Source organism: Achroia grisella, unplaced genomic scaffold, assembly GCF_030625045.1.
Source record: "Achroia grisella isolate CSIRO2021 unplaced genomic scaffold, CSIRO_AGI_Agris_v1 utg295, whole genome shotgun sequence".
Lineage (NCBI taxonomy): Eukaryota > Metazoa > Arthropoda > Insecta > Lepidoptera > Pyralidae > Achroia > Achroia grisella.
The window spans coordinates 788,902-805,458 of NW_026712783.1; the positions used below are offsets into that span (position 1 = coordinate 788,902).

Below are 16,557 nucleotides of genomic sequence, written 5' to 3' on the forward strand. Positions count from 1 at the left end.
GAAAAAAATTGCTTTTTGACAGCTGAAATTAATAGTAATAGCAAACAACTATAAAATCTACCTCGGTACACCCGAGGCTTTTTATAGAGTAGAATATGAAGCGAAATACTTGGCACTATATTTATATTAATAAAAATGTACATGAGAGCTCATGGTAATCCCTTTACCCTGGTTGATAACTATCCCAGTTCGCCAGGTGATGCCGTGTAGTGATGGTCTCATAAACAACAAGGAAAACAATTGGTAGTAATAATGTTAAAGTATCATGTACCATATCAGATAGAAATCCATAGAGTCCTCCTGGATACCATTTTAATTAAAGTCTGACTACAGTATACCGTAAGCATTAAAAATCTGTATAATCTTCGGGTTATACAACTATAAAAATATATTGATAAATAATAATAAAAAAATATATAAGTGCTAAATGTTAACTGATTTTGGTAAAATATGAAATATAAAACGAAATGTTATAGCGTAAAACATTGCTCGTACAAAATCCAAACGACAAATTTAGATAGATGGCGCAATTGTATTATAGTACTAATAATAATATTATCTCTAAATCAGCTGATTTCGTTCTAATAGTGTTAATCTAAATATTTTCATCAAGTTATGCAACCCAATCATGTTCTTTTTAATTAATTTAGTTTATTTATTTAAAAACTTTATTATGGCACATCTTGTTGTATTTCGGCACGACATGTATTTTGAATATGGTTACACTGGTGTGTGGACTGTGTGTTGCTGTATTTTGTTTATGCTAAATTCAACCTTATTGCCTAATGTTGATGTTTAATGTTACAATGAATAAACTTAAATACCTTTATTAATTAACAAATAGTGTGTAAAAGGTCATATTATTATGAGAAACTAATGCATTATTTGTACATTTATCACCATAGAATTTTAATATTCGCGCGCAATGGTCAGAAACAATTGCGGAAATTCTTGTTTGTTGACATTACTATTCATCCATGTAGTTGTGTAGGTGATCGTTCGTGTATAATACTGCATTTGCTGCGTACAAATTACAAATATTTACACAAAAATATCGACAGACACAAACTGTGAACGCTATATTAAAGACATTAACGCCACAGAACCCTTTTAAAGTAATTAATTGTGATTGTGAGTGAAAAAAGAGCGAGCGAAAATCGGCAAGTGGTGGCACTACGTTACGAGCTATTTTTAGCCGGACCTATGGCGGGACGGTGGAGATATTTTTATTGCACATATGTTTGTGTTTATTTAACATTATAATTGAGAGTAAGATAAAGAATACAGTGTTACATTCCATAATTCATGATATTCAATTAGTAATAATAGGAAAAACGAAACCGCAAACTAGTTTGACAGCTCTTAATAGCACACATCAATACTGTGTGTACTACACAAGTATTATACGGACACATAAACAAATAGCCGTAACCTGCGTATAGGAACTGTTTTGCGCATGTGTGCGTTGAAGTGATGTGAATTCTTGTGCTTATCGATTGGCGAGATAACTTCAAGGTCATTAATCAAGACTCGTCGAGTATGATACTGTAAACATATTGAAAGTTATGGGTTATTAAATATACTAATATTGACTATTTATATTTTTTTAAACATGGAATCGGCATCTCTTAATGACTTATCAGTATTACAGAAAAGTACGGAGGGAACTCCAGTATTTATAGCGGATAATCTAGAATTACCAGATGATACATTTCGCATGGGTCTTGACAATTTTTCAGTAATTGGCGAGAATGTAACTATTGGTGATAGAAATATGTCCATCGATAGTAATGCAACTTCGTCCGTTGGGACTCCATTACTTCAAATAGTTACTCCCACGCAAACTCCGGATATACAAACTCCCGATATTCAAACTCCGGACACACAAACTCCCGACATTCAAAGTCCAGATATTCAAACGCCGGATAATCCAATTCCGGATATTCAAACACCGAATATTCCAACTCCGGATATTCCAACTTGTGATATTCAGACACCAGCGGTGGACAAATCCCCGCCATTTGTTGAAACCCCGAAAACGTCAGACAATTCAAAAACGGAAGAATTAACACCTAAAAAACCAAATTTATTAAAGTTATCGTTAACTAAAAAGAATGATAATGATATTTTTGTGAAGCCGTCGCCGGTGATGGAGGTCATGTCGCCAGCAAAGATGTTACAATACGAAGTGGACTTAGGAACGCCCACGATGAAACGGGCCGCTGTTGATTTCAATTTCTTTGATAAAAACAATTTTGAAGAATATTTTACTGACGTTACGGGCAAAATAGAAAATACAGAAACAAAACGAGTTGAAGATGGTAAAACTTATGAAGAAACACCTGTAATTGTGAATGCTAACACTGTACGACATGAAATAGGCTATGGTAAGTATCACTGCTAAATTAATACCTTAACCTTGGTATTGTTTTTTTTAACATCTTAATGAAGAGCGTCGTTACTTAATAGTGTAATACGCCAATTTAAATCCAAAGGTCATGAGTTTTAATGTACCGACCCAACTTTGTGCGTCAATTTCGAATCAGGAACATCTCAACAGAGTCAATCGACTCTATCTTGATGGAAATACTGATTACAAATCAAAATACATTCGAGACATGGTGAAAGGTACTACTGTTGCGATAGAATCAATTATACCCAGCGAAATGTGAGAATATCAATTATTCATTTAGTACGACAACGTAATTTTTAATATCACTGACTACCCCATCAGGGATAACACTTGTGAAGATTTATAATGCTTAATCAAATTTAAAATATTGCACGTTATTCGCATGCACATGGTCATAGTCATAACTCTCCCTTATCTTTCGACTTTAATACACTTTCCGATTTAGTAATGCTTTTATTTTAATTGGTAAACTAAAATCTCATGATGCCTAATTATATGTATTTATGTATTCTAGGGACTAGTGTGCTTGTAGGGGGACTGATCTGCTCTAATCAGTAGGACTGATTTATTCTTGTATACTACATTATACTCGTATAATACTATTTAGTCACTCAACGAGTTGTGTTTAATATTTTGATTATAATTACTTTGTGCTATTTGGTAGTTGTATACACACATTTTAACTTAAAAATATAAAGTTACACAAGTTTCTTGCTGGTTCTTCTTGTGATGAGACTGCTTCTCAAGTGAGTGGTAGATTAAAAAAATAAATATGACTAATCAAAAGCGCTTACCTAGTCGAATTTTACATGAATATAGAATTTTATATTCCATTCTCTTTATCTCTGTATATACTAATAATTCTAAGCTTCTAAATAAATGAAGAGAAGAACAAACTTATAATTCTATTACAGCAGACCAGATAAAGAGTTTATCAGTGTCAAATGATTTTAAACAAACGACTTTTCAGAAATATTTTTTTTTATAGAAGTATGATGCGATAGTAGCAAACAACGATAATGTTTCCGTATGTACTAGTGATGTGCCAGATATATATATGTATCCATATCCGCTAATATGCGACTGAATACCAACGATGTATCCATTACTTCATGGCTGAACTTTTACATTCTTAAATGTCTGATTTCTAAAACAAATAATGTTAAGTTTATCTTAAAATAATTCCTAATTCGAAATATTGTATTTTTAAAAAAGAAATATTGATTATAGTCAGTATTACGTGATTTATTAAACGTCAACTGTCACTTCACGGTCAAGTGCACCTACAACAAAGCAAGCTTAGATGGTAAGACTAAGGTACTGTACCTCAGTCTAAAAAATTGCTAAGTAACTCCTTAAAACATGAGTTATCTGCGAGTGACAGTTCCCTCAAAATTAATCCCACCGTCAGAGATTACCAACAACAAACAGACAGATGGATAGTATATGTAGAAATAGAACAAAGGACTATATAAGAATCCATATTCTCGGATGAAGATAGTGTAGATGCTATATTATGTAATAAAGATGTAAAGTTTAATGAGTTTGAATATACAGGGTAGAGTTCGATACTACTGATCCGATTTTGAAAATGATTTTATTGTTCTATAGCCCATTTATCGGAGGTATAGACATATAACATTAGGCTATGACCAATAGCAGTGTCGCCGGTCAGCTAGTGATTCATATTTGTGTCCGCGGGGTTGTCTTAACCACCTTGGCCTTAAATAACCTTAGTTTAACCATGGTTTAGCTTTATACGAAATTTGTTTTTAGTGAATTATGTAATTAATATTAGATTCGCCTTGCCTCTATAACTGGGGCACACTCTGAGCAGGGGATCCTGTCGTTTTGTCCACTCTTCTTCATACCACTTTGTTATGCCACTGCGTATTCTTGTCCACGCATAAAGTAACGTTTCTTTCATGTACAAACATGTTCGTAAAGAGTAAGTTTCTTGTCATTTCTTCATTCACTAACAATAACACTATAGATTTGACAAATAATAATAGTTTTTAATAGAAATGTCCTGAAATGATGTGATAAAAATATTTTGATTTCATTTGCTTTGATAATAACTCGGTACATCACTAGTAACTACCAATGGATCGAAACAGACGAAAATTTCCGTGTTCTCGTAATCGAATTGTTAACTGACGCTAATTACTTACTGACAACCCATAAAATTGGAAGCAATTTCACAACCTTCTAAGTAGTAATCAACCAAGGAAGACCTTACAAATCATATTGCAGACTGGCTGAACCTACTTTGTACCAGTGGTATTTGAAATAGTTTGTACTTAAACCAATTTGAATGAAACAAGTACAAACAATAATACATTCACGATACGTTAACGATAATAATGTTTCTGTTGAAATATTTAAAATTCACAATATTATCTGATTGCACTATGAACGAGTGCGTAGCGGTTTCTATGTTGATTATCGCATGCCTCTTACTTGTTACTGTGAAATTATTTATATAAAAAAACGTCTATTCCAAAGAGCAGCACACGAGTTTCATGCTCATTCTTCTTGTGATGAATCTGCGATCCGAATGAGTGGTAGAATAAAAAATATGACTATTCAAAAGTGCTTGTCATCATCTGCTTCTTCCTTATCCCATTTATTTGGGGTCGGCGTAATATGTTTTCTCTTCCATTCATCTCTGTTCGCAGTCATTCCGTTATTTACTCCCTTTCTCAACATATCATCTTTCACACAGTCCATCCATCTCTTTTTCGGTCTTCCTCTACCCTTATAACCATCCACATTCATATGTAACACCGTCCTTAGGATATGATCCTCATTCCTACGCATTACATGCCCATACCACGATAGACGATTACTCTTTAACCTCTCTGACATCGGTGCCACTTTCATACTTCCTCTGATGTATTCATTCTTTATCTTGTCTATCCTCGTCACACCACACATCCATCTCAACATTCGCATTTCCTTGTATTGAGTTTATTTGAATAAAGATTAAATTCTATTTCTATTACGTTACTGTAAACCACACCCGAAGTACTGAAATACATTATTTTAAACATATACACATAGAAAACACCCAGACCAATACAAAGAATCATACCAACAAATAGAATGATGAACCCGAGACCATCGGAAATAAAGCCCTGTGCTAGACCGAAGTCTTAATATACATATCGTTACAGTAACGTAAATATTGGTTCATTTGACGGATGTAAATCTCATTATGACAATTTGTACCTCTGATATCTTATTATAACTAAAACATTAATTAATTGTTTTCAGCCTAAGTTATTCGTAACAACAGTTCCAAGAAATAATGACAAAAAAATAAAGACATCTTTAATGCCGTGTAGGCAGCGATAGTGTAACAAAACAAAAGACCAAATAGCCATTAATGTTGGCTTTTATTTCGTCAGTATTTCAATGAAGTTCAATTGGTGCATCAACAAATAACGATAAGTTAAAAGAGTTACAGATTATTTGAAAATGTCGTAACGTATTTTATATAAAATTAGCAGTATTAAAGATTTTTATTACGCCATTAACATTTGTGTAGAGATTGGAACCCCAAAATGAGTAGTGACGTCATTTGACTTTCACCTATAAGAATTGATGGATGTTAAAAGAGATTTTCAAAGGTGCCTGGTATGTCATAATAACTTTATTGACTTTTATTATGGAAACCTTAACTAAGGTACAGTTTGTCTATGACCCGATTTTAGGCAATGCTTGTATCGTTGAAGTCAAAGCAAGTGAAATTAAAATTGGTACGCCGGTTAGTTTATTGCTGTAATTTACCTCATGAATTATAATCATATATGTACAAGTTGAATTAAGTCGTGTCCAATATCCAATTGTCAAATTGAAGAGTGTTGTGGTCCAGTTGGTTCATTACTATAACATACACACCCGAGAAAGGTTCAAATATGACAAGCACAATTTTTATTTTCATTATATAATAAACGATAAGGTTAGGAGTAAGGTACGATGGGACTAGCTTTATTATATTATGAGAAAAAAAAATGTGAGTTAGTTTATATTTTTCTTTCTGACTCTCCGATAAAGATAATATAGACAGACATCACAGGGATCCGCAACACCCAGGAGGCAGAAGATTAAGGCATCAATACCGGGGGCAACAATTCCCGGGAATCTGGAATCTAGATTAAAACCAGTGGATAGTGGTATTTACAATTATTATTAAACTTAGCCTAACTATGGACTAAGTTAGGAACTATAGCCATGCACTAAGTAGCTAGTATAATTAAAATGACAATTTGACTGAGCGTACGCTGCCTCGATCGATATATAATCTAAAAGTTCATTATGTCAAGAGAAGAAAGGATGGGTGTGCGCTCTAAAATATTTTTGTTGCACTTACTGCTATCTATAATAAATATTTAAAGAGTGTGGTTACGCGTTCTCCTTATTGAAATTGAATGTATAGGAAACTAAAGGAGGACACCACTTTCTGTTCAAATCAAAATTGTCTTTTTTTCTCTATTATTATTATTATTTTTTTTAACTATATATACATTTGTTAATTATATATACAGTTTAAAGACATAAAATATAACTAGGTTTCATATTCAAACGCCCTCTAAAATATTAATTTTGTAAATTTGAAATACATTCATCAAAGTACATAGATCGATATAATATCGATAAATAAAGTAACAACACTATTCGTTTAATCTTAATTTAAATTAACATAATAAAATTGAAGTCAAGTTGACGTTATGTTCATTGTAAACATTAAATCAAAATGTTGATTGAAAGATAGAACTTTATCTATGTCTATACATATATTGTATTTTTTCTATATAGTGAAATTTAATAAATATATATATTATTAAATTTCACTTATTATCTCTGTCCAACCGAGGATTAATTGGCAGAAAATGGCATCGGGCATTAATTCCACCATTAATACAAATTTAAGTGTAAAAGAAAAAAAAATAGAATAAACATTTCTCCATTAATGTCACTAATGTGCCTCAAAAGATTTTTATTACTATTAGATACAGAACTATTTCAGTTGAGATGAATTGGCAAGTAAGCCAATTGGTACATTATTTATTGAAATCACTATTTAGCTTATGACCTTAATTATGTAACGATGTTATGAACTAATTCACAATTGTATCGAATCTACAATTTTGCAGTTATATACGGACCAACTTAATATTCGCAATCGCGAACCGCACAACTCACCTACTCTCAGATAGTTCATAGAAAATGAATTTACAATCGCATAAATTAGGATCAATTACAAACGAGATTTGTTTATAACATCGATACATAATTAGTCTTCATCAATCAAACAAAAAGTTTTTTTTTATCGTAATAGTTTGACAACACTGGTGCATACGCCGCGTGTTGCATATTATTGCATTGTATACGAGAAGTTACAACATTATTTGTGTACTTTTATCAAGGTCGATCGTGGTTTCAGATTGCAGAAATAAAACATATTTTTTTTGTAATTTCGAGGTTATCTAATTATTTATATTTAACAGGAAGTTTATAAATGTTTAATACAATATTTATACATTTTTAATATTTTATTGCTTCGCGATCGGTTCATAGAGCGGGATAGTGATAGTCGACTATTTCGTTCTGTTCTCTACCTTCTCATTCTTACAAATCGGATACCTCATATTGCTATCTCTGTTTGTTTACTTCCATGAAACGGTGTTGTACAGTATATGTACGGAATATAGATAATTATTAAAATAAGTAATCTAAAATATTAATATATATTCAATAAATTATTTTAATTTAATAAAGTGTACCGTTTCATAGATGTTATGATAATGAAGTGATGAATGGGCATAAAAATAATTCTACGTGTTAATATGGCCAATTATATGCAGTTTATCAGGAGATATTTTTTTTATTATTTAAATAATAAATGTATTCTTATTAAGGTATATATACAAATATATTAATGGAAAACAGAAAATAATTAATATAACGTAAATTAGTTAACATATTAAATTTCAAGTCATGTTTAAACCGTAAAATATTATTATAATATACTTATAATATACCCTATATTGGATATTTTATTATTCAATCTTCTTTTTACTCTCATCTTTTTAAATTACTAATTATCTATTAGTTCAATAAATAGCTTTATATAAAGCTATTTATTATACTTATAGTCTCATTATTCCCTTACAAAATCTTTTAACATAATTTGATTGTGTAAATTGATGTTTTATATAGTGAAATAAATTAGTGAATAGATATTGACAATTTGAGGATATTTATCTCATATTAGTCACTAATTAGTAATTTAAAAAAATATAGGCCTTATTTATTTTAGTATTTACTTATGATTTTCTATGTGCTTGTTAAATGTTTATTAAGTGATTAGTAACCTGATTTCATAAGAATATATTTCACGCGATTTCTATTGTTTTAATGTGATAGATTCAAACAAAATGTTTATAATATTTTAGTCATTACAAAAATATACTTCAATATTGTTTGTGTTCTTGTGATCTATTTTTAAAGCATTTAAAATCAATAAAATTAATAATAAATGATAGACTGTCTTGATAAGAAGTTTTTTTTAAATTTTTAATTACAGTAACTTTAAGGCTTTTATATGAAAAGTGGTTTCATGTTCTAATATTTATTGACAAACGTAATCGACAGTTCCAGTCATAAAACTATTTAAAAATCTCATCACAGTTGTACACTAAAAAATATTTATTTCTGTATCACTTTTCTGAAGTTGGTTAAAAAAACATTGATTTATCTGTATTGTTGGCGTGCTCTATCTGGCCTCGTAAATTGTGAGCGGTGGGGGAAGCGCCGACGAGTGGTCGCACGTCGCACGGTTTCTATTTTGCGTTTCTCAAATTCAGTTACTTTATTGCGTTGAGTGAGTTAATATCTCATTCGCGCAGGCATTTTATAATTTATTTATATTATTTAGTGTACATAGACATTTTGTAAAAAGGACCATTTAGGTAGTGAATAGTGAAAGGTTACGAAATATTGAACTGTTTGAAGTGGTTCCATGGACTGTACAAATAGTGTAGTGGATTTTTATACCTGCTTGGATTTTGTGTATGTGTGACCACCGTGCGTGTGAACGACGAACAGGCTGTGATTTCGCATAATTGGAATTTTGGATGAGTAGCATAAAATAGAAATAACTCTATTTTTTGACATTTCAACAACGTGAAAGTAGACAATAGTAGTAATAATCTAGCTAAATACGTAGTCGATTGGGTGGTCCAAGTACCGTATTGCGAACGTGTTTTTATATTCGGTCGGTTTATACAGTTCAGTGGCGCCATCTTTGAAGAAAGTACGACGTGAAGTTAGCCCGAAGATCGGGTACAAATCGCAAAAATGCTTTACGTGTCTGTACTTTCCGTAACAAATTAACATAATGTGTTATTAATTTATATAGTTATATTTCTTGTTGTCTGCTACGTAAGCTGAGAGCTGTTGGACGCCATTATAAGGCTTGGAATTATATGGGCACCAGATAAGACGTGGTGTGGAGTCTACATGAGTTTGGTGAGGGGCTGAGTAAGCCATGGCAACTGCCGAGATGAGCCTTCCTGACAAGAAGCCTGAACACGAGTCGGGTTACTACGAAGGCAGCGACCAGGAAGGTAGCATGGAGTGTGGGTGTCCTTCCCCAGTTAGCTCGCGTAATTCCTCCCATTCTACCAAGTTGAAACGGCGACACAGCGCCCAGAAGCAGAAGAAAGTGCCTACAAAGAAGTTGAGAACTGAACCACCTGTGAATGGTCACAGTGGCCTCAGCAATGGGGTGCCCACAGATGGAAGTGTAGAAATCATTGAATGTGCTAATGTTAGTGTGAAGGATGTTAAGAAAGTGGAGGAAGTAGCCCCCACTCCTGGTCCCAGCACCAAGCGAAGTAGCTCGGTGGAGCTCATCGGTGGCACAGTACCACCTCCGGCCCGCGACTCAGTGGATTGGAATCTTGTAGATGCTAGTAAAATTAGGAAAAGATGGAAAGGTAAGTTATATATATTTAAAAAAAAAATTGTGTTGTTAAAGCACAGGACTGAAGTAAATCTGAAGGCACTAGTAGTCAAAAGAAACAATGATAACTGTATCCATGCACAATATTGTAAATTTATGATATTTTTAGCACCATCTGAGTATATTAATATTACAAATAAACATTCTTATCAATATGGCAGAGTACATTGTATTTATAACATTGAAATAATAATGGAAAATATTGGAATGTTATTGCTTAATTATTTTCTAAAATGATAATTGCAGAATTGTTTTCTGATTGATTTATCACTAAAGGTCTATCTCAACTTTGCTCCTGTAGTAGAAAATATATCTATAATTAAATATACTATTACTATACCCATTTGGAACTACAAAAATAATTATTCAAACTCGAAAGTTATATTTATTTGTGCAAAATCGATATTTACCATTATCTTGATATATTTTTAATAGATTATAAAATTCTTTATTCAAATAAACTTACATTTAAGCACTTTTGAATAGTCATATTCATTATTTTTTTAATCTACCACTGATTTGGATAGCTGTCTCTTCAAAAGAAGAAAGAGAAGAAACTTGTGTGTGGCTCTTTTAAATAATTGTTTTCATAACGGATGAGCAAGCCATCACCATGCTCAACCATACTTTAGGGAACTCATTGACCTGACCCACCAGATGTAATACATCTGGACATTTTAATAAAAAGAAACCTATATTTCATATTTAATGTTTTCATAATGGATTAGCCAGCCATCACTGTGCTCAACCATATTTTAGGGGATGCAAAGACCTGCCTACCATGCTGCCACATATCAGGACATATTTAATAAGTAAAACTATGAATAATGTTTTTATGACTGCCAGTCAGTTACACCACCATGGCAAATGCACCAGAAATTGACCAGGATGGTTTTCTGGAGAACACACAGTAGATATGAACCTGATGGGTACATTACAAGCAATTATTAGTAATGGGGTCATTAGTCTTCCTTACCATCAATCCTCATCCCACCATTACATATATCTGTAGATAATATGAATGTAATTGTTATTAATAATTCTAGTCATTTAGTCTTTCTTTATTGTTTATTGTACACACACAGGAAAAAAAAATAGCAGTAATAAAATAAAAGTAATGTACAAGGGCTAGCTTATCTCTAAAAAGATTATCAGGAATATTATATAAATATACAAGATTAGTATGTATGGGGTACACTGTTTTTTATACAGCAATGGTGTCAATCAAGCATACGCACCGATCTGATGGTTACTATAGCCTATAGACGCCTGAAACACCAGCGATGTCACGTGCGCGTTGCCCACCCTTAAGATACCTACCCTTCTTGAAAAACCCCATACTTTAGTCTCTCGAGAATACCTCGTCAAGTAGTTTATTCCAGAAATCTAAGTGTACGCGGAAAAAAAATGTATTTAACTATATGAATAAACAAATAATCATTTGGCCTGATTGCAGTTGCTATCAAAGAAAATTCTGGTGTGTAATAAATGTTCATTTTGATATTTTTGAAAATTGGCGATCGAAATTACAACTCAGGCGAGTCAAGATTCAAACCTCTAGATGGTTCGGTGCCCTCAGACTATAGTCGTATCTGTAAGGCGGGAGTTGGCCTTCAGCCGCTCCATAAGTCCTTCTTTTGGTTTGGAGTGCTATCTGCACTCGCCCCCTATCGTTTAGTAACGCTGCAAAGGCCAGTTGTGGCCAACAGCATTAGAATAGTTTGAAAAAAGAATCTGTGGATATATGTCAATATGGCGGCGAGATGTTATTCCAAAAATTTATTTTGACTTCCAAATCTCGGCTGAATGTGGGCCTGTTAATTGTTGCGTTCACCACAACATCGACATGACAATACCTCTATTTGACTACCTCATCTGGGATGGGATGGGAGTCGTGACAGTATGTTTTTTTAAGTAATAATAGATTAATGTATATTATTTCTGTGACACGCAAGTTTCTTGCTGATTCTTGTGACGAGTTTGCGTTCCGAATCATTGGTAGAATAAAAAAATATGACTATTCAAAAGTTCTTATATTAAGTTTATATGGATGAAGAATATTCCTATTTCTATTTCTTTACTCACGGCCTTTCGAACCAGGGACATATAAAGCCTGTATGGGAAATAATTGTCTACATGGTTAAACCCGAAACCTAATAAAGGTGAATAAATATTTATTCATATAAGAGTTTTTGACATCTTTATTTGGTAGTGATTTTTGTCACTATTGGGATTCATTCCTATTGAATTACGCCAACTGATTACATTCACTTTTCACTAAGGTCCCGTGAATGATCAGATAGGATCAGGAATCCGTTATCTATAAAAAAATTGTTACAAAAACTTGCTTGTCTATTTTCTTTGGTTATCAGAAAACAGTGGCCTGTATTTATGGTAATATAAGTTGCTTTTGTTTTATCAATATAATAGGGCCTTGAATTAAACCGCGATAAACGATCCTATCAGTTTATGGTGGGCTACCATTGGTTGTATGTATACAATTATATTATTTATTAACATTAAGTACTACTATTTTATTTTAAAACGCACAAAATACCCTTTGAGAGATACGAAGCTACTTAAAATAAAGTTCCTACTCAATTTTACTTCAAATGTATTTTTTATACAATTTTTTAATAGTGCACCCGCCTGCCCTAACGGTATGCTATGCGTTCGCGGCGCACCAGTAGAGAATGATAGGATGAGCATGAAGTCTGGTATGTGAGCTCATATTATGGTCAATTGTCAATGAATTTAATTTATATTTTATATAAGTATGTTATATATAACATTGAGTCAATTCCCTATCACAAACAAACCCAATGAGGATGGGTTTGTTCATAGTCGAATAAGTTAATATTTCCATCAGAAATCGCATAAAGTTATGCATATTAATTTTGTGAGATAACAATTCTGTTATCAATAATACATAGTAGAAGGATGACCTTTTTCTAGAAATATTGCCGGGTCACTACCCCAATGACTTTGCGGTCAACATTGTAATTTGACGGTGTGTACGTACGTATATATAGATATACATATATATATACTTTGTTTACTATGTTGATATAATGATACACATATGTCGTGACTAAATCGTAGAAATTGATACTAACGCGAAGTAGACGGCCATTTGGTGTAATGATTGCGTTTTATAAAATGTCATATTGTTTTCTAAACATATTAGTAGTAGTAGAGTTTTTAAAAATATATCAAAAGAAATTTTGCTGAACTTATTACATTTATTGAAAATACATGAAAGAAAAGGGTGTAACATCAATTTCTTAACAATTCTCCTTAACTGATTGTATATAGTTCTCAGTATTGAGTGGACGGGACTAGACGTAGAGGGAACGAGATGGGAATAATAATTTAAAAAAAATTACGTACTTAGGTGGCCAAAAATTGCACATAAATAAAATTATTATGATTTTGAATGGCAAATTAACATTATGGTATAATTGAGCTGGTACAAGACCAGGTACGGTAACCATTAACCATTAGATGGGCCGCATGCTTGTTTGCCACCATCATATAAAAAAGCTAGCCATGACGTATGATCACGTTATCCCTAAGGCATTTCATATCTGGAGGACTAAGATGTCACGCCTGTAATTTTACTGCCTTATCTCACCCAACAATCGAAAGCATACAGCTTATATAAATCCAGCTGTTTTTACAACGTCGACGCTAACGCTGTCTCCCACTGATCTCACCTCATGTTCATCTTATCATCCTCCATTGGTGCCCCGCCAGCAAACCGTAAGCGCAGGCAGGTGCACCATTCCATTATCATCCATAAAAAAACGTAGTCTCCCTTTTACAAAGTCTACTTTGACTAGTTTACAAAACAATTTGCTAGGCGGCTGATATAGGTGACTTTTTACGACTTCTAAATCTACCTCGGCTACCTAAAAAGCTTGTTTTTAAATATTGTCATTGTCATTCAACGTATGCCAAAAGTTTTTTTTTAGGATACAGAGCCATCAAACGTTCTCACGAGTCATTCATTATGATGCTAAATGTAAAAGACGGTAATTATTTCACATTCCGCTTTTGAGTGATTACTCTCAATTTCGGTAAGGTTAAACGAGTCGACAATACCACTAGAACAAAAGAGGTGCAATTAAAAGATCAATATACCTTGTACGTGACTACTTTTGTTCCCTAATACCCGTAGCTTTGTTTAACAAAGCTGTAATTACGATTTCGGGGGTAGTCATGGAATATTAAGTAATAATTAATAAGGCTACTAGACAAAAAAACAAAAAAAAAGCCAAGAATACGATTACAATTTACCGATTGTTTAATCAAATAAATTAAAAACTTCTTTATTCAAATAAACATGAATGTATGCACTTTTGAATAGACATTATTTATTTAATCTACCGCTCATTCGGAAAGCTATCTCATCACAAGAAGAATGAGTAAGAAACTTGCGTGTTGTTCATTTAAATAATTATTGTAACTTTACATATTATGTTCAAATGTGTGAATACAGACTACCAACTAGGACAAATTCACTCATTAACTGTTTGTACAACATCATAGTTAAAATGTGTGAACTATAAACTAGTAAATAGGAAATAAGAGTCAGACATATAAGAGTATTTCTATGTTGCCATTTCTTTAAAATGAAACCCCGCGTCGAACACAGTTAATTATTGCAAAAATTAGCAGTTTACCCTGGCTGTCTGCGTGGAGACCGTTACATCCTGTCGGAATCGCAAATAATAGTTCACGCGTTCAAGCATAAAGACAGAAGTACTATAATCTAATTTAATTATGCAATTAACATGTTAATGTATAATAATTAAACAAATATTTCTCTTTTACAGTTAACCTTAACGGCGCTTCTAAAGTGGACATATCACATTTCGATTTGCTCAAAGTCCTCGGCACCGGAGGTGAGTTTATCAATATTTAATTTATTTAAAAATAAGTTGTTACAATAAAATTGAAGAGAACATAAACAAACTAGATTTTACCAGTTAGTCAGTGTTTATGGTATAACAAAAATTATCACAAACACTTACTAAAAGATAATTGTGAACATTATCTGAATTTTGAATTATTTTTACCGCATATATATTATATACTAAGTTGAAGAGGAAAGGCTGCTACTCATCCTTTGTAATTGTAGTCCAGTCAGGCATAAACGAAATATTTCCTTTGAAAAGTACTCATTCTTTCCTGAGGAGATAAAAACTATCGCTCTTAAGAATATCCTTTAATTCATGTCCCTGACGGACCTAAATAGCGAACTCTGGAAAAGAGCGAGCACGGTAGACTTCGTTATACCGCTTATGCGGAAAGAAGAATTATTAAGATTGGAATTGTTAAGAAGAATTATAATATTTATGATTGACAATTAACAGACGTGGCAATGGCTAAATTTATCTACTTTATTTGTTTCTATAGTATTATGTTGTATGGTATCTATTTTGTAATGGGGGTACAATATTGAAACCTTCAAGAAAAGGGATTATTCCTTTTTAAAAGGCTGGTAACGCACTTGCAATTCCCTGGTGTCGTGGGTGTTCATGGGGGGCGGTAATCACTTAACTTCAGGTGAGCCATTTGTTCCCTATGTTGTAGAAAAATTGTATCACTAGAAATATATATAAATATATAGACTTTGTACAGTAGTCCGCATAGGTTTTTTAAATTGATGATAATGGAATGGTGCACCTGCCTATGCTAACGGTTTACGCTGGCGGGGCACCACTAGAGGCTGATAAGATGAGTATAAGGTCAGTTCAGTTTGCCAGTCATGATTAAATAACCAGGTTAACCTCTATGGTTTCCAGGGTGCACCGCATGGACGTCGATCTAACATGGTACATTGCTAGAAATGGGTACGCTAGACCCCATTACTAAAAATCCCTTCCCCTCCGTCCGCATAGGTTTAAACTTGACTTTATATTTGCCGCCTAAGGTCTTATACTGAGCTTACCGTGTGCCCTCGTAGCGCTGTATGCATCGTATGGTCACAGATGTCATTGACCCTTCACAGCTGGTGCACGTGGGGTGATTAGACATGTTTTAATTCATTGTTAACTGCACCGGTTGTGCAAATTATTTCTTTTGAACTTCTTATACTTATCATAGC

General features: G+C 33.0%; 1 protein-coding gene across 1 annotated transcript in view; it reads left to right on the top strand.

Annotated features, from left to right (window-relative positions):
* Positions 1 to 1,612: 1,612 nt before the first annotated feature.
* Positions 1,613 to 16,557, top strand: part of LOC131843329 (ribosomal protein S6 kinase alpha-5-like) — a 99,408-nt gene continuing 84,463 nt past the window's right edge. The window contains exons 1-2 of the mRNA XM_059191955.1: positions 1,613 to 2,387; positions 15,284 to 15,352. Of these exons, the coding sequence (XP_059047938.1) occupies positions 1,613 to 2,387; positions 15,284 to 15,352 (844 nt within the window). The remainder of the gene's footprint in view (positions 2,388 to 15,283; positions 15,353 to 16,557) is intronic.